Source organism: Chiloscyllium plagiosum, unplaced genomic scaffold (genome assembly GCF_037043375.1).
Source record: "Chiloscyllium plagiosum isolate Xiang-an unplaced genomic scaffold, Cpla_swu_hap1 HiC_scaffold_33, whole genome shotgun sequence".
Taxonomy (NCBI): domain Eukaryota; kingdom Metazoa; phylum Chordata; class Chondrichthyes; order Orectolobiformes; family Hemiscylliidae; genus Chiloscyllium; species Chiloscyllium plagiosum.
Window position 1 is genome coordinate 20,080,085 of NW_028270171.1, and position 23,005 is coordinate 20,103,089.

At 41.0% G+C, this 23,005-nt stretch overlaps 1 protein-coding gene across 1 annotated transcript in view; it reads right to left on the reverse strand.

The window, feature by feature from the left end:
* LOC122542277 (WW domain-binding protein 2-like) overlaps positions 1-23,005 on the reverse strand; it is a 40,300-nt gene that overhangs the window by 11,877 nt on the left and 5,418 nt on the right. The window contains exons 2-3 of the mRNA XM_043679851.2: positions 8,734-8,842; positions 7,479-7,614 (exon numbers count right to left, since the gene is read on the reverse strand). Of these exons, the coding sequence (XP_043535786.1) occupies positions 7,479-7,614; positions 8,734-8,842 (245 nt within the window). The remainder of the gene's footprint in view (positions 1-7,478; positions 7,615-8,733; positions 8,843-23,005) is intronic.

Sequence of the window (23,005 nt, forward strand, 5' to 3'; positions counted from 1 at the left end):
ACGGTATTCCAACTGGAACTCTAACAAACATGTTAACTTGGACCCCATTTACCACCCTTTAAGAAAAAGAGCAAGTGACACCAACCCAAAGAAACCTAAAACACAAATAGAAAGCAGGTCACTAACACCAGTGCTTCACCAGAGGCTCACTGATGATCTTACCTATTATGGTGACAAAACGTCTGAAAATGAACCTTTCAGCTCAGCAAGCAAACTTGCATCCACAACTAAATTATGTATTAATTGGTATAAATTAAATCAAGATGGAGGACAGGAAAGGAAAAACAATTATGCCTGTAAGAGCTGCTCCTTTGAGGTATTTTAGGTGTTGGAGGCGATTTCCTCAAATTCCAGGAGCAGCAATTACTGTTTTATATGCTGCTACATTGTTTTGGAACTTGAGGTAAAGATATCAAAACAATGGCACTTTAAAAGGAGGAAAACAGACAAAAGATAGTGACCACATGGTCAGAGAAAGAAACCTACACAGTTGTCTGACATAGCAGTGAATCTGCACGTTACTTTACTGTTTGAGTTAGAGTTCAAGTATCTCTGGACATCGGAACGTGTCTAGGAAAAAGTTAACAAACAGCAAAATTCACAGTTGACCTTGGAGGAACCTGTGTGGGTGAGCCCATAGCACAGGAACAGAGAAGTGCATAGTTTAAGTGTAATCTTGCTGTAAATCTGCAATAGCAAGCTCTTTCTTGATTATGTGTTTTATTGAGATCTGTCTCAATTAGATTTTAAAAATTGAAACCATAAAGCACTAAGTTAGTCTGGTGCAGAGTTTTTTTTTAAAAAGAGCAATAAGAAAGTGCTAATTTCTGGGTCTGTACATTGTGAAGGAGCAAAGAATGCCTTTAGTAGAGAGTGACGTGTTCTTCCTATCAGATGTGGGAGTTTAGGGAGAGTTTCTATGGTAATGATGACTATGTCTGCAGGACATTCAATTGATTATGACAACTATCAGATTGCATGGATCGGTTGCAGTGGCAGTTAAAGGAATTTACAGGAGCTAGGGGCTGTGATGGATAGCAACTTTAGGGAAGGGACAAAAGCCACAGATACACTCAGGTAGATGGGAGAGGGAGGCAGGTAGTGCATGAGTCTGCTGTGACTGTTCCCAGCTCAATCAAGTATGCGGTTTTGGAAAATGTAGATGATGATGCACTCTCCGGGGAATGCAGCATGATCAGCCAAGTTTCTGGTACCAAGACTGGCTCTAACGTAATGAGAGCTATGTTAGGTTCTAAGCGATCGATTGTGACAGGGGACTCTCTAGTCAAGGCACAGACAGACATTTCTGCAGCCATAGCAAAAAATCAGAATGGTCTATTGCCTGTCTGGTGCCAGGATCAAGAAAATCTCAGAGGATGCAGAATGCTCTGCAAAGGGAAGCACAAGGAGATCCTTGTACACATTGGAACTAATGACATAGGAAGGAAAAAGGACGAGATTCTGAAGGGAGAATATATAAAGTCAGGCAGCAATTTCAAAAAGGAGGTCCTCAATGGTAGTAATATCTGGATTACTCCCAATGCTACGAGCTAGTGAGGGTAAGATTAGGAGAATAGAGCAGATGAATGTGTGGCTGAGGAGCTGGTAGAGGGGAGAAGGGTTCACATTTTTGGATCACTGGAATCTCTTCTGGGGTAGAAGTGACCTGTTCAAGGAGGATGGATTGCACCTCAATTGGAAGGGGATTAAGATACTGACAGGGAGATTTGAGAAACCTGCTTGGGAGGATTTAAACTATTGATTTGTTACATGATGATTAGGGGGTTAGATAGGGTTGACAGTGTGAACCTTTTCCCGCGTATGGAGTCGGGTATTACAAGGGGGCATAGCTTTAAATTAAGGGGGGGTAGATATAGGACTGAAGTTAGGGGTAGGTTCTTCACTCAGCGAGTCGTAAGTTCATGGAATGCCCTGCCAGTAGCAGTGGTGGACTCTCCCTCTTTATGGGCATTTAAGCGGGCATTGGATAGGTATATGGAGGATAGTGGGTTAGTATAGGTTAGGTGGGCTTGGATCGGCGCAACATCGAGGGCCAAAAGGCCTGTACTGCGCTGTATTCTTCTATGTTCTATGTTCTTTCAGGACAGGGCCAGGAGAGGGGTGGGGGGGGGGGGGGGGGGGGGGTACTCAAAGAAATAGTGAGGGTAGAGATCAGAGAGATGGGAAAAGGAGTGGGTCAAACAGTCAGGATAGGCAGGAACAAAGCAGAGAACAAAAGGTAGGACTAATAAATTAAGCTAAATTTGTTTCAAAGCAAGAGGCCTAACAGGGAAGGCGGATGAACTCAGAGCATGGTTAGGAACACAGGACTGAGATATCATAGTAATAACAGACATGGCTCAGGAATGGTCAGGACTGGCAGCTTAATGTTCCAGGATACTAATGCTATAAAAAGCAAAGATAGAAAGGGGTACAAGAGAGGAGGGGGAGTGATGTTTTTAATAAGGGATAGCATTACAGCTGTACTTAGGGAGGATATTTCCAGAAATACATCTACGGAAGTTATTTGGGTGGAACGGAGAAATAAGAAAGGGATAACCACCTTATTGGGATTGTATTATAGATTTCCCTCCAATAGTCAGCAGGAAATTGAGAAACAAATTTGAAAGGAGACTCCAGTTATCTGTAAGAATAATAGGGTTATTATGGTGGGAATTTTAACTTTCCAAACACAGACTGGGACTACCTTAGTGTTAAGGGCTTAGTTGGAGAGGAAGTTGTTAAATGTGTACAAGAACATTTTCTGATTCAGTATATGGATATACCTAGTACAGAAGGTGCAAAACCTGACCGATTGTTAGGAAATAAGGCAGGACACGTGATTGAAGTGTCAGTGGGGGAGCACTTTGGGACCAGTGACCATAATTGTATTAGCTTTAAATTAGCGATGGAAAAGGATAGACCGGCTCTAAAAGTTGAAGTTCTAAATTGGAATTAGGCAAGAATTTTCAAAAGTTGATTGGGGGCAGATGCTCACAGGTAAAGGGATGGCTGGAAAATAGGAAGCCTTCAAAAATAAGATAGTGGGAGTCCAGTGACAGTATATTCCTGTTAGCACGAAAGGCAAGGCTGGTAGGTATAGGGAATACTGGATGACTAGAGAAATTGAGGTTTTAGTTAAGAAAAAGGAAGCATATGTCAGACAAACAGCAGAGGTAAAATTAATCCTTTGAAGAGTATAAGTAGGAGTATACTTGAGGGAAAATCAGGAGGACAAAAAAAAAGACATGAGATAGCTTTGGCAAACAGGGTTAAGGAAAATCCAACGGGATTTTCCAAATACATTAAGGACAGAAAGGGTAACGGGAGAGAATAGGGCCATTCGAAGATCAGCAAGGCAGCCTATGTGCAGGAGATGGGGGAAGACACTAAACGAGTATTTTGCATCAGTGTTTACAGTGGAGAAGGACATGGAGAATACAGAATGTGGGGAAATAGATAGCGACATCTTGAAAAACTTCCATATTAGAGGCAGTGGTGCTGGATGTCTTAAAATGCATAAAGGTGGATAAATCCCCAGGACCTGATCAGATGTACCCTAGAACTCGGTGGGAAGCTAGGGAAGTGATTGCTGGGCGCCTTGCGAGATATTTGTATCATTGATAGTCACGGGGGAGGTGCCAGAAGACTGGAGGTTTGCTAACACGGTGCCGCTATTTAAGAAAGGTGGTAAGGAAAAGCAAGGGAACTATAACCCAGTGAGCCTGACATCGGTGTGGGCAAATTGTTGGAGAGAATCTTGAGATACAGGATTTGCATGTATTTGAAAAGGCAAGGACTGATTAGGGATGGTCAACATGGCTTTGAGCGTGCAAAATCATATCTCATGAACTTGATTAAGTTTTTAGAAGTAATAACAGAGGACTGATGAGGGCAGAACAGTGGGTGTGATCTATATGGACTTCAGTAAGGTGTTTGACAAGGTTCCTCATTATAGACTGGTTAGCAAGGTTAGATCTCATGGAATACAGGAAGAATTAGCCATTTGGATACAGATCTGGCTCAAAAAAGGTAGAAGACAGAGGGTGGTGGAGCAGGGTGGCCTTTCAGACTGGAAGCCTGTAACCAGTGGTGTGCCACAAGAATCAGGGCAGGGTCCAATGCTTTTCATCATTTACATAAGTGATTTGGATGTGAACGAGAGGTAGAGAGTTAGTAAGTTTGCAGATGACACCAAAATTGGAGGTGTCGTGGACAACAAAGAAGGTTACCTCAGAGTACAACGGGATCTTGACCAGATGGGCCAACAGGCAGAAGAGTGGCAGATGGAGTTTAATTTAGATAAATGGGAGGTGCTAAATTTTGGAAAGGCAAATCAGAGCAGGATGTATACACTTAATGGTAAGGTCCTGGGGAGTGCTGCTGAACAAAGACCTTGGAATCCAGGTTCATAGTTCCTTGAAACTGGAGTCGCAGGTAGATAGGATAATGAAGGTGGCATTTAGTATGTTGTTTTCCTTTATCTCTCAGCCCCCAGCTCACAAACCTCATTCCTAATAAAAGGCTTATGCCCGAAAACGTCAATTCTCCTGCTCCTCGAATGCTGCCGGACCTGATGTACTTTTCCAGCACCACACTCTCGCCCCCCACCCCCCCATGCATTCCTTAATTGGTCAGTGTATCGAGTATTGGAGTTGGAATGTCATGTTGCGGCTGTACAAGACGTAGGAATATTGCATGCAATTCTGGTCTCTCTCCTATCAGAAGGATGTTGTGAAACTTGAAAGGGTGCAGAAAAGATTTACAAGGATGTTGCCAGGGTTGGAGGACTTGAGCTATAGGGAGAGGCTGAATAAGCTGGGAGCGTTTTCTCTGAAGCATCAGATGCTGAGGAGTGGCCTTAGAGGTCTTTAAAATCTTTAGGTTAGGCATGGACAAGTTGGACCAAAGGGTCTGTTTCCATGCTGTACATCTCTGTAATCTGTTTCCCATTATTACTCCCCCATTTCTGACCCTAAAGGAACTTAAATTTGTCTTCACTAATCTTTTCTCTTCACATAACTATCGACGTTTTTGCAATCAGTTTGATATTCCCTGCAAGCTTACTCTTGTATTCTATTTTCCCGCTCTTAAAGTCAATCTTTGTTTTCCTTTGCCAAAATCTAAACTGTTCACAATCTTCAGATTGGTTGCATTTTTTGGCCAATTTTATGTCCCTTTCTTGGAACTAATAAGACCCCTATTTCCCTTGTTAGCCACAGTTAGGCCACCTTTCCAGTTTTATTTTTGCGCCAGATATCAATGTCACCTGAATCACTTTGAAACGTCAAAATGAAAATGGGACCACAATGCCTAACGACACCCCACTGAAAATCAGCTAACTCAGTACACAAACCCGAGTTTGACAACCTGAACTCAAACTCTGCTAACCTTATTTTTACTTGCACTTTAAAGACCCATAGCAGCGTATATAATAGTCCAAAAATAAATAGTCAGCACAATTTTTCTCAGATCAGGGGAGGTGATGGTCTCATGGTATTATTGCTAGACTTTTAATCCAGGGACCCAGATAAATGTTCTGGGGACCCAGGTTCAAATCCCACGGCAGATGGTGGAATTCAAATTCAGTAAACATCCGGGAGTCCAGTGATGACCATTAAACCATTGTAAATTGTTGTAAAAGTTCATCTGGTTCACCAATGCCCTTTTAGGGAAGGAAACCGCCATCTTTACCTGATCCGGCCTACATGCGACTCCAGACCCACAGCAATGTCCTCTGGGCAATTAGGGATGGGGATGCCTACCTCCCATGAGTGAATAAAAACAATTGCCAATAATCCCACACTATTCCCAGCAATACACAAAATATGAAACAAATAAAATTGCATTAAGTTCCATTCGTCTATTATGTGCTCATTGACCTACACTGGTTCCAGTGTAGTATTAGTCCAGCAACTCAACTTTAAAAACGGTCATTTCCAAATACCTGTTTTGCACCTGAACTGCCTAACTTCTTCCTAAAATTAAAGAGATCTCCACACCTCTCCAAATGTGGCCTCTTGTTTATTCTCAATTTTCTCAAACTTCATTGCTCTAATTTGCAAAATTAACTTGATAAATCTGTTTTCTTTCTCTTCTCCTTTAAGACTCATTTTATATTTAATATTTCAGGGAATGTGGCCAGCATTTGTTGTCCATTTCTATTTCCACCTTTACCTCAATATTTGGCTCAGCCATCTCAAAGGGCAGTTATGATACAACCACATTGCTATGGGTCTCACGTCACATGTAGGCTGGACTGGATAAGAGTGACAGCTTTCCTTCCTTAAATAAGGAGTGACAAAAGAAGCAGATGAGGTTTGAGAACAATTGATCATTGCTCATCTTCATCGAGACTTGCTTTCAGTTTTAAATTTCATCAATAAATGTAAATTCCACCAGCTGCCATTATCCCCAATGCATTAGCCTGGCCCTCTGGATTCCAAAATCAGTGATATTACCAGTATGCCACCATCTCCCCCAACATTAAAATGCACCACCTTGGTCATTGGTCTTAATTTTTTTTATGTTACTCAATATCACTCTTTGTGAAGCACCTTAGAATGTTTCACTGTGCTGTATAAACACAAGTTGCTATTTTAATATCATAATGCCTTAATACCATATCCATGGAATCACTGGAAGAGTTTCTAATGCAAAAGAGTCATTTTTCTAAACCCTGGATGAATCACAACTTTTTAAAAACACCAGAAAAATCTACTGTCCTTCCACCATTCTCAGCTGACAGATTGCTTGGAACCTTGGCTTTTTGGTTTGTTCTTACATTGGAGTTTTAAACTCTACATGCTCACAATATGACCAATAACTTACACCTCTGCAACATCACCTATTTTCTTCCAAATGCATGATCACTCCAACTAGGTTTCCAGTTAGTCTCATATGCTTCTCCAAAGAAAAAAAGAAACCCCCAAGTTATTCAATTGTCTTCTCTTGCTCATACCAAGCATGGCATTAGTACACTCACCTTAACCCTTGATAAGGTGCATATTACAGGAGGACATAGAATTTACAGCACAGAAAGAGATAATTTGACTCAACTAGTGTTTACACTCTAAGCCTTCTTCCCAGCCCTGAGACTATGGCAGCTTCACCTTTTTATTTTTACTTCATCCAACCCTTTCTGCATATCTTTTCTCAATCGTATTTATTGATGTCATTTTCCTCAATTTGATAACAAGTTTGCCATTTGAAAGGCACTGGATAAATCCAATAAAGAATCCAGAAAGAAATTCTTTGTGACTTTTTTTTGGTGGAACACATTTCCTTTTAGTTTTGTTTGCAAGATGGATGCAAAGGGGAGTTTATCATTCCAGTCAATGTGGCAAAGAAGGGCAAGTGACAGAAAATCAGTTAAGACTTTGATTTAATTAGGATGCCTTTGACATCAATGCCCTGCCATTCCTTTCTCTCAATCCTTCCCCAATGTGAACTTTTACTTCTTGGATTATCTTACATACCTCCAGGTTCGGCCCGAATAGTTCCCTTGATATAATTCGCAGAGAAAACAGGTTGCTCAATAGAACAGTCTTTCACAAGGTAGAAAGGCATCATGAATGATTGCATGAAGTTAGTCCCTTTTGACAGAAAGATCATCTGAAATAAAAACACCACACATCCAGAATCAATGTTGTGTTCCATCACCTTGTCCCCATTACACAGTGAAAGCATGGAGACTCAAAAAAAAACAACAAAAAACAACAAAAAAAACCCAGATCCAATTTTCTCTTCCCATTTCCTGGAGGCCCAGGTGCTAAGGATGTTGATTGCTGTCCAGTACTAGAGTACCCATCCTTCAAGTGTAGGCCTCAGTAACTACCCACACTTAGGCAGTTTTTCATCTTAGCATAAAGTACTGGCGAATTACTCAATCATATGGATGCAGACCATCTCAGGCTAGCTGGATACTGTCCCCTTCCCCATATTACACTTATCTAGGCCTTTCTTTAAAAAAAAAAAGGAACTCATTTGTGGGATGTGAGCATTGCGAGCTGGTCATCAGTTATTGCCAACCCTGGTGGAGCTGCCTTCTTGAACTGCTGCTGTGGGTGGGTCCAGGATTTTGACCCCACGACAGTGAAGGAATGATGATATATTTCCAGACAGGATGGTGAGTGGCTTGGAGGGGAACTTGAAGATGGTGTCATTCCCATGTATCTATCCTTTCCCTTCCAGATGGAAGTGGTCATGGATTTGGAAGGTGCTGGCTGAGGAGGTTTGGTGAATTTCTGCAGTACATCTTGTAGATAGCACACACTGCTGTTACTGAACATCGGTAGTGGAGGGAGTGGATGCAATGCCAACCGAGCAGACTGCTTTGTCCTGGATAGTGTCAAGTTCCTTAAGTGTTGTTAGAGTTGCACTCATCCAGGTAAGTAGGGAATATTCAATCATACTCCTGACTTGTGCCTTGGTGACAGCGGACAGGCTTTGGGGAGTCAGGAGGCAATTTATTCACTGCAGTATTCCTAGTCACTTGCCTCTTGTGTAGCCACTCATTTATCTCAGAGAAAACGAAATGGTGTATGAACCTGGTCTGATTTTTTTTTTCCCCAAGTTGCACTTCAAGCACATTATTCCTGAAATGAGTGATGGTGGCTACAGCTGCCAACTGCACTGGTGACATTTGTTTAGAGCACAACAGAAATAAATTTGTTGCTGTGAAGAAAAACAGTAATTCAGTATGAAGACAACTATTAGTGAAAAAGAACTTACCCTGTATGGGGTCAAGTACAACGTTCCCTTCTTGGTGCCCTTAAAGAAATCAGACTTAACGGTCATGTCACTGAATGAGAGCTCCACATCTTTGCACTCTTTTAAAATGCTGCAGAACAGAAAAGAGCAAATTATATTTATTTATTATATTGGACTATGGATGCAACATATATGTTAAACTAAAGATATTTTCCATCCCACCCCCACAAACTTAACTGACCTATTTTCAACCTGATATTGCCTCTTTCAATAGTGCTTTTAGTAACATCTACTGGGAAATGCAAGATGGATTTTCCTGACTGGATAGCACCTTGTCCTGGAGAAACCCTGCCTCAACTCGAACCAGTTAGGTTTTCTCCTCAAATAACTGAATGGGCATGATGATTAGAGACAGCTATGAAACACGGTTTGATCATTCTGTGCCAAGTGGCTCAGTGGTTAGCACTGCTGCCTCACAGCATCAGGGTCCCAGGTTTAATTTCAGCCTCAGGCGACTGTCTGTGTGGAGTTTGCACGTTCTCCCTGGGTCTGCGTGGGTTTGCTCCAGGTGCTCCTGTTTCCTCCCACAGTCCAAAAATGTGCTGGTCAGGTGAATTGGCCATGCACTGATGCCCCTCACCTGTGCAGGAAAGCCAAGTAAGCAGGTCTGTAATGCATAAATAAAATATCCTGTGTGGATTGACGGTACCATCGTGTAGTCTTTGCAATATTATCCAGTCCATAGTGTCATGTGCATCAGTCAGAGGGAAATGGGTCTGTGTGGGTTACTCTTCGGAGGGGCAGTGTGGATTTGTTGGACCGAAGGGCCTGTTTCCACACGGTATTGAATCTTAAAAATAAACACCAGCAAAAGCGCCATGGTTGGCATCAGAACCCTAGTCAACAAATACAAATTGCTTAAACTCAATGCTAGATATAACAGAGGGGCTGCTGGTACTCAGTGATAACTTGACAAAAAGCCTCCGAGAATGAAAGGGATTGGCTAAAAGATACCCCTTTTGATTCCAATGATTATCTTGAAAACATGGCTCAATTGTAACCCTACTTAGCCCCACAGATATTATATTATACATTGAGACAAGTGGTCCCAGTTCCCAATAGTTGATTCAGAAAATTATCTCCCTGACCTGCAATAAATCTGAAGAGCAACATCAGATTCCACAAAAGAAGGTCAAATTGCTTGAAGGTCAATTATTTGACCAAGAAATGTCAAATATCATACAATAAGCTCATTGTTTAGGAGAAAAGTGGCCACAATTGTTTACTGCTGGATCTACCCCTCAATTGGATAAATGTCTCCAAGAATTTTTTTTCCATGAAATATTTTAAATTGACTATTGCATTCAAGGTTCTATTAATAAATGTCACATGAATTAAACATTCATAAATTGATCACACTCTACCACTGCAAATACTGCTGTCAGTTTTCACCATCCTATACAGCTTTTGTTCCTATCTTCACTAATGCTCCACTGATGAAAATTAAACCAATATAAGGAATGCAAAAGATTGGCAACTGTGGTGGCATTGTGTAGGGGCAGTGGGAGAGGAGAAAGAGACTGGCAAAGAGAGAGAGCACTGAATTTAGCATCACCTTTTCTGCTGATTCTGGTGAATCCAGTTGCAAGTCATAAGTAGGGGCTAGTTTCATCCTTCATAATCAATGAAAATTGAAACTACTACCGCACATTAATACCATGTTGCAATTGTAGCTAAAATCCATAAGCAACGGCAATTTGTTTACCAGAGTGATCAATTTAAAAATAATACCAAATGATATCAATCTAAAAATAACTTGATTACTTGCTATATACCTGCACACCAACCTTCAGTGATTCATAAACTAAGACATCCACATCTCTCTGCACCTCAAAACACTACAAATTCTCAATGACCAAATTTTACACATTCCCACATTATACTCTATTTGCCAGATCTTTGGCCACTCACCAAAGAGATTTGGGTAGGTTTCACCTCTTCACAATTCACTTTCCTACCTACCTTCACGTCAACAGCAAATTTACTTATCATACCTTTACAATCCAAATCATTTATAATCAATTGTAAAGAGTTGAAGCCCCAGCATGAACCCTTGTTACAGACCAGTTCTGACCCAAAGAGATAGTGAGAAAAGAGAAGTCTGAGGCTGGTATTGTAGATAAGGGTAGCAAGTGAAATAATCAAGGCAGGCAGAGAACAAGGTAGGAATAATAAATTAAACTGCATTTATTTCAAGGTAAGAAGTCTGATAGGTGAGGCAGATGAACTCAGGGCATGGAGGAGAACATGGTACTGGGATATCACAGTATAGAAACATGGCTCAGGGAGTGACAGGACTAGCAGCTTAATGTTCTAGGGTATAGATGCAATAGGAAGGATAGAAAGAGGGGGACAAGAGAAGAGGGCGAGTGGCATTTTGGTTAAGGATAACATTTGGTGAAGGATAACATCCTCTTAGGGAGGATATTCATAGAAGAATGTCCAGTGAAATTGTATGGATGAAACTGAGAAATAAGAACAGGATGTTTACTTTATTGAGATTGTACTATAGGCACCCCCCCCACAAGAGATGATCAAGAAATTGAGAATCAAGTAAGTAAGGAGATCACGTATCTAAGAATAATATGGTTGTAATGGTTAGGGCATTTTAATTTTCCAAATAAAGACTGGAACTGCCATAGAGTTCAGGGCTAGGGTGTAGAGGAATTTGTTGTGTCCAAGAACATTTTGTTATTCAATATAATACATGTATCCACGATAGGAGTAAATCTAAACCCTCTCTTGGGAAGTAAGGCAGGGCAAGTGACTGAGGTGTCAGGGAAAGCACCTTGGGGATAATTTTATTAGTTTTAAAATAGTTTTGGAAAAAGGATAGAACAGATCAAAAAGTTAAAAGTTCAAACACTAAGCAAGTCCGAGTTAGACAGTACTAGATAAGATTTAGATTAGATTACTTTACAGTGTGGAAACAGGCTCTTCGGCCCAACAAGTCCGCACCGACCCGCCGAAGCGCAAACCACCCATACCCCTACATTTACCCCTTACCTAACACTACGGACAATTTAACATGGCCAATTCACCTGACCTGCACATCTTTGGACTGTGGGAGGAAACCGGAGCACCCGGAGGAAACCCACGCAGACACGGGAGAATGTGCAAACTCCACACAGTCAGTCAGTCGCCTGAGGCGGGAATTGAACCCGGGTCTCTGGCGCTGCAAGGCAGCAGTGCTAACCACTGTGCCACCATGCCGCCCATTGTCAGAAGTTGTTCAGAGACAGTATGTTCTTGTTAGTGCGAAGGGCAAGGCTAGTAGGTATAGAGAATATTGGATGACTAGAAATATTGAGGCTCTAGTCAAGGGGAAAAAAAAAGGAGGCATATGTCAGGTATAGACAGCTGAGATGGAGCGAATCCCTATTGGAGTATTAGGTCAGTAGGAGTATATTCAAGAGGGAAATCAGCAAGGCAAAAAACGGGACATAAAATAGCTTAGGCAAACAGGGTTAAGAAGAATCCAAATATCTTTGACAAATACATTAAAAGGATAAGAGTAACTAGGGAGAAAATCGGGCCCCTTACAGATCAAGAGTAACTAGGGAGAGAATCGGGCCCCTATGTTGTGATCCACAGAAGATGGAGATACTAAATGAATATTTCATATCAATATTTACTGTGGAGAAGGACATGGAAGATAGGGAACATGGGAAAATAAATAAGATGGCTTTTTTTTTAAAAAATTGATCATGGCTGCTGAAGGTCTTAAAATGCATGGAGGTAGATTAATCCCTGGGACCTGATCTGGTGTATCCCAGAACTTTGGGGGAAGCGAGGTAAGAGATTGCTGGGCCCCTTGCAGAGGTATTTAAAATGAACATCGACAGCCACGACAGGCGAGGGTCCAGAAGACTAGAGGATAGCTAAGGTTGTGCCATTATTTAACAAAAGGTGGCAAGGAAAAGTCAGGGAACTATAGACTGCTGAGCCTGACATCATTGGCAGTTGAGTTGGAAGGGATTCTGAGGGTCAGGAAATACATACGTTTGGAAAGCAAAAGACTGATTAGGATAGTTGACATGACTTTGTGTGTGGAAAACCAGATCTCATTAAGTTGACAGAGCTTATTGATGAAGGCAGAGCAGGAAAGAGTGTCTATATGGACTTCAGCAAGGTATTTGACAAGGTTCCTCGTGTTAGACTGGTTAGCATGGGTAGAGCACACGGAATCCAGAGGAACTAGTCTAATTGGATGCAAAATTGGTTTGAAGGTAAGAGACAGAGGGTGGTGGTAAAGGGCTGTTTTTCAGAGGAGACGCCTGTTACCAGTGGTGTGCTGCATGTATCAGTGCTGGGTCCACTGCTTTTTGTCATTTATATAAATGATTTGGGTGGGAGGACAGGAGGTCTGGTCACTAAGTTTTCATATTACACCAAAATAAGTGGTGTAAAGTACAACAGAACCTTGACCAGAGGGTCAAATTGCTGAGGAGTGGTAGATTGCATTTGTTGCATTTTGATAATGCAAATCAGGGCAGGACTTTTACAGTTAATGCTAGGGCCCTGCAGAATGTTGCCAAACAAAGACACCTTGGGGTGCAGGTGCATAGTTCCTTGAAAGTGAAAGTTGCAGATAGGCAGGATGGTTAAGACAGCATTTGGTACACTTGCCTTCATTGGTCAATGCATCGAGTATAGGAGTTGGGATGTTATGTTCCAGTTGTACAGGACATCGGTGAGGCCACTTTAGAATACTACATTCAATTCTGGTCTCCCTGCCATAGGAAAGATGCTATTAAAATTTGAAAGGGTTCAGAAAAGATTTATAATGATGTTGCTGGGATTAGAAGGTTTGAGCTGTTAGGAGTCTTGCTCCCTGGAGCATCAGAGGCTAAGGGGTGACCTTATTGAGGTTTTCAAAGTTTGAGAGAAGATTTGTAGCTCGGGTGCTCGTTGTTGTGGTTCTGTTCGCCAAGCTGGGAATTTGTGTTGCAGACGTTTCGTCCCCTGTTTAGGTGACATCCTCAGTGCTCAGGAGCCTCCTGTGAAGCACTTCTGTGATCTTTCCTCCGGCATTTATAGTGGTTTGAATTTGCCGCTTCCGGTTGTCAGTTCCAGCTGTCCGTTGCAGTGGTCGGTATATTGGGTCTAGATCGATGTGCTTATTGATTGAATCTGTGGATGAGTGCCATGCCTCTAGGAATTCCCTGGCTGTTTTGTTTGGCTTGTCCTATAATAGTAGTGTTGTCCCAGTCAAACTCATGTTGCTTGTCATCTGTGTGTGGCTACTAAGGATAGCTGGTCGTGTCTTTTCGTGGCTAGTTGGTGTTCATGGATGCGGATCATTAGCTGCCTTCCTGTTTGTCCTATGTAGTATTTTGTACAGTCCTTGCATGGGATTTTGTACACTACATTTGTTTTGCTCATGCTGGATATCGGGTCCTTCGTCCTGGTGAGTTGTTGTCAGAGAGTGGCTGTTGGTTTGTGTGCTGTTATGAGTCCTAGTGGTCGTAGTAGTCTGGCTGTCAGTTCAGAAATGCTCTTGATGTATGGTAGTGTGGCTAGTCCTTTGGGTTGTGGCATGTCCTCATTCCATTGTCTTTCCCTTAAGCATCTGTTGATGAAATTGCAGGGGTATCCGTTTTTGGAGAATACATTGTATAGGTGTTCTTCTTCCTCTTTTTGCAGTTCTGGTGTACTGCAGTGTGTTGTGGCTCTTTTGAATAGTGTCTTGATGCAACTTCTTGTGTGTGTGTGTGTTGGGGTGGTTGCTTTCGTAGTTTAGGACTTGGTCTGTGTGTGTGGCTTTCCTGTATACCTTTGTGGTGAATTCTCCATTAAGTATTGAGGTTTATAAAATCATAGGGGCATGGATAGGGTGAATAGCCAAAGTCTTTTCCCCAGGGCAGGGAAGTGCAAAACTAGAGGGGATAGGTTTAAGATGAGAGGGAAAGATATAAAAAGGACCCAAGAGGCAACTTTTTCATGCAGAGGGTAGAGCATGTATGGAATGAGATGCCAAAGGAGGGGGTGGAGGCTGGTACAGTTACATTTAAAGGCATCTGGATGGATACATAATTAGGAAAAGGTTAAGGAGGATATGGGCTGAAAGCTGGCAAATGATACTGGATTAATTTAGAATATCTGGTCAGCATGGATGAGTTGGACTGAAGGGTCTGTTTCTATGCTGTATAACTGACTCTCAGGATGATAGGAGTGCCCAAAAGTCACTGCCCATTGATTGGATTTTTAGCTCAACATGGTGCATTGTAATTATCTCCATATGAACTCCACTGCTTTGTAAATCCAGACAGAATTAGATAGCCATTCCAATATATATTTGAAGGAATGGACTTGGCTCAAAAATGTTACAATTTTTTTCCAATCACATCTAAATTCTTAAAAACAGCCTGTTGAATTCCTCCAACTTCTTGAATATGTTTTATGGGTGGAACTGTTTGCGTTATATTTTAACTAGGAGGACCAAAGACCCAATTTCAATCTGAATGAATTCACAGGATTGATAATTTGTGTTGTGTCAGTCAAGTCCCTGCAGTTCATAGTTCAGCTTGTTCAGTTTTGATATTATGCCTGGTTTCCTTACAATGTCAAGCAACCACACATTGTCTAACAGCCCAGTGGACATTTCATTATTTTTTTCTCAAATCAAGCAGTGATTTCAAAACATCAGATCTATAAATCTTTGCAGAACCTTCTCTCAAACGTATCAGCTTGGAAGATTAGTTCACTGCAGGTAGTATCACATTCAAATGAAGGATTTAAATAAATAGACTGAATGCCTGTTTCTCAAATTTGTTTACAACCTATTTGTGCAATGAAAGCTGATAAATATACTTGCTAATGGATTTTATGGTGGTAATTGATAGAGGGGAAATCAGAATCATATCTGTAAAATACATCCAAGCCTGCATTTGAACCAAGCATGGGTGCTGCACCATCAGTTGTGACTGTTTCTTGACTGGAATGCTTTTCACAAGCACAGATCTTTTGAATTTGTTGCAGATATTCTCATCTTTTGTTCTCTTTAGGGGTGAAAGGTAAGTTTTTTTCAGTTGGTACATTAAGTACCATGCACACAAAACCAATTGGCAGTCACCAATGGATTCATTGGACTGCAGTGAGAAGCATTCAATCCTTCTGTTCTTGCTATTGTTGCTAAAAACTTTATTCAAACAAGGGTTCTACTTGGTTTGCTACTATGGAAGCACCAAGGAACATGCTCTGGATGGCCATTATTATTTCTTCCTTAATTTTGAATGAAAAGTTGGCAGTTAGTTATTGGTTCTTTATTGGAGGAAGGTAGCAGACATGCTATTTTGCTCCTGTGCAAGTCTTACCTCTTGTAATTGGAAAAAAAAAGGCAGTTTTGAAATCTCAATGGTCCTTCAGCTTGTCAACCTTTTGACCAAACATATTGCTAAAGGGAAAACTATCCTTGAATTTACTGCAAGTCATCATACTAAATTCCCCTTTTCCCTCATCAAAATATTTTAAGACAAAGCAGCAAACATCTTTTACAGTTCAACCAAATTAATTTTCTTATAGTGAGAGAAAATTACACTTGTTTTTCTTCACATTGTCCAGTTTCACTACTCATCATTTTTGCTGGCCAGGGATTTTTGTTTGCTGAGATAAATGATACCACTCACCAGATGGCTACAACTAAGATCACAGCTTATATTAGAGACATGACACATGATGAACAAACCAGTTTATCAACTTTTTAAATAATTAGTTGAACAGAAACAAATTCTGCAGTTTCAACCAATTAAGTTTTAAATATGGGTTTGGAAAATGCTTTCCCTGCACTCATCACTGTGGTTCATGACATTATCCTGCCCTGGTGACACTGCAGGTAGGCCTCTGGATTCACACATTTGGCATGCTGTTTGCTGCTTTCAAGTGTGAAGGCACAGGAGGTCACACCTATCATTGCAATTTGTTTTCAGGACCACGGGTCGGCTTCCATCACTCAGATTTTGGATGTACGACATCCCAGCATTCCCTGCAATTTTTCCTCATCCCACATGGACTTGAGTTCTGAGCATGGCAGCAGCTTCTGGAAACAAAGTTGTCTATCGACATGATGATCAAAGTGCACACACAGCTTAGAAGGAACTTGTGAAGTGTATAAGGGACTGAAACGGAGATCAGCCATCAAATGCTCTTCAATTGACCTGTCATACGCTATCTACGGTTTGGAGACCATGGACTTAGATGACACGACAGAAATCCACATTTCCATATTTACCAGGAGACAAAGATAAGTGATATTTTAAGCAGTATAGATTAAAAGTCAAAATTGAGTGATATTGAAAAGGTTAACTGAATGAGAAATTGGATTTCAATGTTGGCAAATATGAAATCACTAACTGGATGCATTAAGAACAGAACAGGGCATTTGCTAATCAGTGAAAAGCTAGAAATAGAAGAAATCCAAAGAGATTTGGGGCTCAGATCAGAGATCATCCAAAGTCAGTGATTGCTGCAAAAGTATTCATAAAGGTTAATGTCACGCTGGCCATTACATCCAAAGGACAAGAATACAGGGAGTAAAAGTCACACCTTAGACGTACAAAGCTCTGTTAAGTCTACAGATGGAGTTACTGTGAGCAAACGTGGGTACCACCCCCTCGGAAGAGTGCAACAGATTTACCAGAACGATATCTCTACTCCAACAGTCAGATTACAAGGTAAGATTAACAAACTAAATTTCTAGTCACTTCAGTCTAAAAGTTAAGGGTGATTTATTTGAAGTTTTTAAAATGTTAAGGGGTAGGGCCAATAGAAAGGTAGATGGAGTAAACTAATCTCTTTTGAGAGCCAAGGACTTGGGGGAGGGGATGATGATGGGTGTGGTGCACAGCACAGCCTAAACATTACAGCCAGACTCTTCAGCTGTGAATTCACAGAACATTGACAAGTTTGGAACTCCCCTCCACAAATACGTAGTGCAAGATCTACTGTTACATTTCTACCCGAAATTGATAGCCATTAGGTATTCAAGAATATGGGAAAAAGGTAAGAAGTAGGTCACAGATCAACCATGATCATATTAAATGACAGGTCGAGCTCAAGGTGACACTACTGTTTATATGATCCAGGAACACCGCTCACCTTTCGTTATTTCCTCCTAACGTCTGTTTTTCACAAGTGAGCGAACATCACAGCTGTGGATGAATCTGTGCACAAGATAGCAACTGGAAAACTGGAATCTTGTGTGATTATTCACTCCTCCTTTCAAGCTGATTGCAAGGCTTACTCTGAATAGTTAAGCAACAATTCCCTATGTCTCTGATTACAACATTAATATGCAAGCAGTCTTTGAACATTTGGTTGAATTTAAAAATGGAGCAACTGAAATTTCTCAATTGAATACTTCAACCATGAGTTTTCATTAATTTAAATCATTGCTGTCTAAATTTTTGGCACATATTTACACCAGACACATGCTTGCTTTAGTTTAACTGTGGCTGTCAGATGTTAATATATGCTGTAACATTTTGTGTAAAAGTTAGGAAATTAGCATTTGTCACATTTTTCATTTGAACCTCATCTTTTGATGAGTATAATGACTTCCTTTTTTCATCAAAAATGTTTATACGCAAGGTAACCAAGAATATTTACATAGTTGTTGAACCCTTTGAATTTTTGCAAATGAATTTTTACTTATCTGTAATACACCAACTGCACATAAGCTACGAATCGACATATCATCTGACTGCACAGAATCGAGAGACCAGTAAGCAGATTACTCAAAGTAAAGATCATTGTAAATCCTTAATATATACATCTGCAGCAAGGTCAGCTTCCAGAAAAAGGAGGATCAAATACCCGGATGTCAGAGAGTCAGAGATGTACAGCACGGAAACAGACCATTCGGTCCAACCTGTCCACGTCGACCAGATATCCCAACCCAATCTAGTCCCACCTGCCAGCACCTGGCCCATATCCCTCCAAACCCTTCCTATTCATATACCCATCCAGATGCCTCGCAAATGTTGCAATTGTACCAGCCTCCACCACATCCTCTGGCAGCTCATTCCATACATGTACCACCCTCTGCGTGAAAAGGTTGCCCCATAGATCTCTTTTATATCTTTCCCCTCTCACCCTAAACCAATGCCCTCTAGTTCTGGACTCCCCAACCCCAGGGAAAAGGCTTTGTCTATTTATCCTATCCACACCCCATAATTTTGTAAACCTCTACAAGGTCACCCCTCAGCCTCCGATGCTCCAGGAAAAACAGCCCCAGTCTGTTCAGCCTCTCCCTGTAGCTCAGATCCTCCAACCCTGGCAACATCCTTGTAAATCTTTTCTGAACCCTTTCAAGTTTCACATCTTTCCGATAGGAAGGAGACCAGAATTGCATGCAATATTCCAACAGTGGCCTAACCAATGTCCTGTACAGCCACAACATGACCTCCCAACTCCTGTACTCAATACTCTGACCAATAAAGGAAAGCATACCAAACACCTTCTTCACTATCCTATCTACCTGCGACTCCACTTTCAAGGAGCTATGAACCTGCTCTCCAAGGTCTCTTTGTTCAGCAACACTCCCTAGGACCTTACCATTAAGTGTATAAGTCCTGCTAAGATTTGCTTTCCCAAAATGCAGCACCTTGTATTTATCGGAATTAAACTCCATCTGCCATTTCTCAGCCCATTGGCCCATCTGGTCCAGATCCTGTTGTAATCTGAGGTAACCCTCTTCGCTGTCCACTACATCTCCAATTTTGGTGTCATTTGCAAACTTACTAACTGTACCTCTTATGCTCGCATCCAAATCATTTATGTAAATGACAAAAAGTAGAGGACCCAAGTTATTTTCTATTCAAAAGATGCTCTTACACACCTCTGGAGCAGATCAAACTTGAACCTCACATCCTAGATCAAATATAGGGACAGTATCACTGCACCTCAAAAGCCAGAGATTCTCAAGGTAGATATTCTCTAATCATTCTGCTTAGACTTTATTATACACCTCTGAAGCAGATAAGAGGTTGAATCTGATTCTCCTCACCCAGACATAGGAACATTACCACTGCACCATAAAAAGCCTAAATTTTCTCAGCAGTATCCTTGGCCCAATCATCATAATCTGCAGCTGTGCCAATGACCAGACCTCCAGAGGGAAAGAATTCAGGTAGCTTGTGTTCAGATATATAAAAAAAATTATACAACATTCAGGCCTGGGGTTGTACAATGGCAAGGACAACAAATGCAATGCAATGATCAATTCTAACAATAGAGAATACAACCATCTTCCTTTGAACTAAGTATATACATGTGTGTGCATCGACAAATCAGCCTCTGATTAGCACCAACCCATTCCCCCAAATACTCACCCCCACTGACATCGTGTAGCAGTACCAACCACGTAAAAGCTGCAAAAAGAGCCATCAAGGCTCCTTCAAGAGCATTTTCTAAATGCATTGCCTTCACCAGCTAGAAGGCAGAGAATATACAAAGACAGCTGCCTGCAAGTTCCACTCCAAACCATGTACCATCCTGACTTAAAAATGATATCACTGTGCATGTCACTCACTCAATCCTGGAAATCCCTCCACAACTGCACTATGTCACATAAACTAAGAAGGTGGTAAGGAAAAGCCAGGCAACTATAGACTGATGAGCAATTTGTTGGGAGAGGATTTGGAGGGATAAGATTTACATTTATTTGGCAAGGCAAGAACTAATTAAGGATAGTCAACATAGCTTTGTGAATGGGAAATTGTCAAAACACTAATAAGTTAGTGGGATACAAAGTGACAAAGAAGATTGAAGGCAGGAAGATATGGTCATTGTCCAAATGAACTTCTGCAAAGTGGTCGACAAGGTTCTGCATGGTAGACTGATTAGTAAGGTTAGATTACATGGAATCCAAGGAGAGCTAGCCATTTGGATAAAAATGTTTTAATACTGGCTTGAAGGTACGAGACAGAGGGTGGTGGTGAGGGCTGTTTCTCAGAGTGGAGGCTGTGACCAGTGATGTGCCACAAGGATCGGTGCTGGGTCCTCTGCTTATAAATGATTTGGATGTGAATATAGGAGGTATAGTTAATACGTTTGCAGATACCAAAATTGGTGTAGTGGACAGTGAAAGTTATCTCAGAATAAAACAGGACCTTTATCAGATGGGCAGATGGAGTTTAATTTTTGATAAATGTGGGGTACTGCATTTTGGCAAGGCAAATCAGGGCAGGACTTATACACTTCATGGTAAGGTTCTAGGGAGGGTTGACAAACAGAGACCTTGGAATGCAGGTTCACAGTTCCTTGAAGGTGAAATCACAGGTAAACAAGCTAGTGAAGGTGGTGTTAGGTACGTTTGCCTTTATTGGGCAATGCATTGGGTATAGAAGTTGAGGAGATGTCATGTGGCAGCTAGTACAGGACACTGTTTAGGCCACTTTTGGATTACAGCATTCAGTTCTGGTTTTCCTGCTGTAAACTTGAAAGGGTGCAGAAAACAATTACAACAATGTTGCCGGGGTTAGAGACTGGAGCTGAGGGCAAGGCTGAGCAGGCTGGGGCTATTTTCTTTGGAGCAGTAGAGGCTGAGGGGTGACCTTAGAGGTTTATAAAATCATGAGGGGCATGAATATAGAGTTTAGCCAAGGTCTTTTTTTTTTCCCCAGGATAGGAGAATCCAGAACTACAGAATATTGGTTTAGGTTGAGAGGGGATAGGTATAGACAAAGGGACCCAAGGTCCAACGTTTTCTCCAAAAAAGTGAGAGCTGCAAAAGGAAGTGGAGGAGGTTGGTATAATTACAACAGTTGAAAGACATCTAGAATGAGGATATGAATAGGAAGGGTTTAGAGGGACAGAGTTAAATTAATCTAGTCCTATTTGACCTATCACTAAGTTGATTATAATTAGATTCCTTACAGTATAGAAAACAGGCCCCCCCTCGGTCCAACAAGTCTACATTGACCCTCCAAAGAGTATCCCACCCAGATCCATTCCTATACCCTATATTTACCCCTGACTAATGCATCTAACTCTGTGGCCATGCTAAATTGTCCAATTCACCTGACCTGCACATCTTTGGATTGACAGGAAACCGGACCATCTGGTGAAAAACCATGCAGATGCAGGGAGAACATGCAAACTCCAGACATACAGACACCCGAGGCGGGAATCGAACCCGGGTCCCTGGTGCGGTCAGGCAGCAGTGCTAAATCACTGAGCCACCATGCTGCCCTTCGTTCAAGGTGGCTACTCACCATCAACTTCAAAGACAATTATGGGCAATAAATGATAGCATTCTCATTAATGCTCACATCTCATTAACAAATGAAAGGAAATTCACAGGAAATGGTTCAATAAAAAACTAGAAATTTTAAGATAAGTGCACCCCTTATAATGCACAAACAACATGACTTTCTTCTGGCTTCTAAAACAACAGCACAGGTTTAGTGCTGATTTATAGAAGGTTTTTCTATGGAATATATTCCACAATACAACTCCATAGATGAGTTACCCAGAACCCACAAAAGGTAGATTAGTTAGTAGAATTATCCTAGATACTAATCTAAATAACATCACAACTAAAAATAAAAATGACAGGTGCAACTATAATAACATCACCACCACCTTTGTGGATTTTGGTAGACAAGTCACTAAAAGCTACTTGACGGGCAAAAAAAACCCAAAATGACTTCAGGGCTTCATCACAATTTCAAATATAACAAGGACATCATTCTATAATTATAGATAATGTCACATTCAGTACTGATTTCTGGACATTCCCAAATGTGAGGCAATGATTTAACCAGTTGAACACTGAAAACGAAAGTACTTAATTGCGGGAGATTGGAAAAGTTTATATTTCCTGGAAACAGATGGAATGATCAAATTTTTGTATGTAAATAATGAAATAAATTTCTGGAAACGCTTAGCAAGTCAGACAACGATTGTGCGAGGTAAGTTAATGCTTCAAACCTTTCATTAAAGCCGGAAGATAGTAGAGAATAACAAGCTTTAAATTGTTAAAGTAATATTCAGGATTGACAGCACATTTAGGAAACAAATTCTGACTGATGAAAATCTAGATCATGAGGATTTAATCTTTTTAGCTAAGCCAGCTAAAAGGAAATCCAGGGGTAAAAATAGCACACAAGTTGAGAATTTGGAATACATTGACAGTGCATTTATATCTTTTCTGGGTCAATATTAGTGTTTAAAAAAAAAGAGAAATTCACTTGTGAAGGAATTGTAAGAACAATAGAAAGGTGCTGAAATT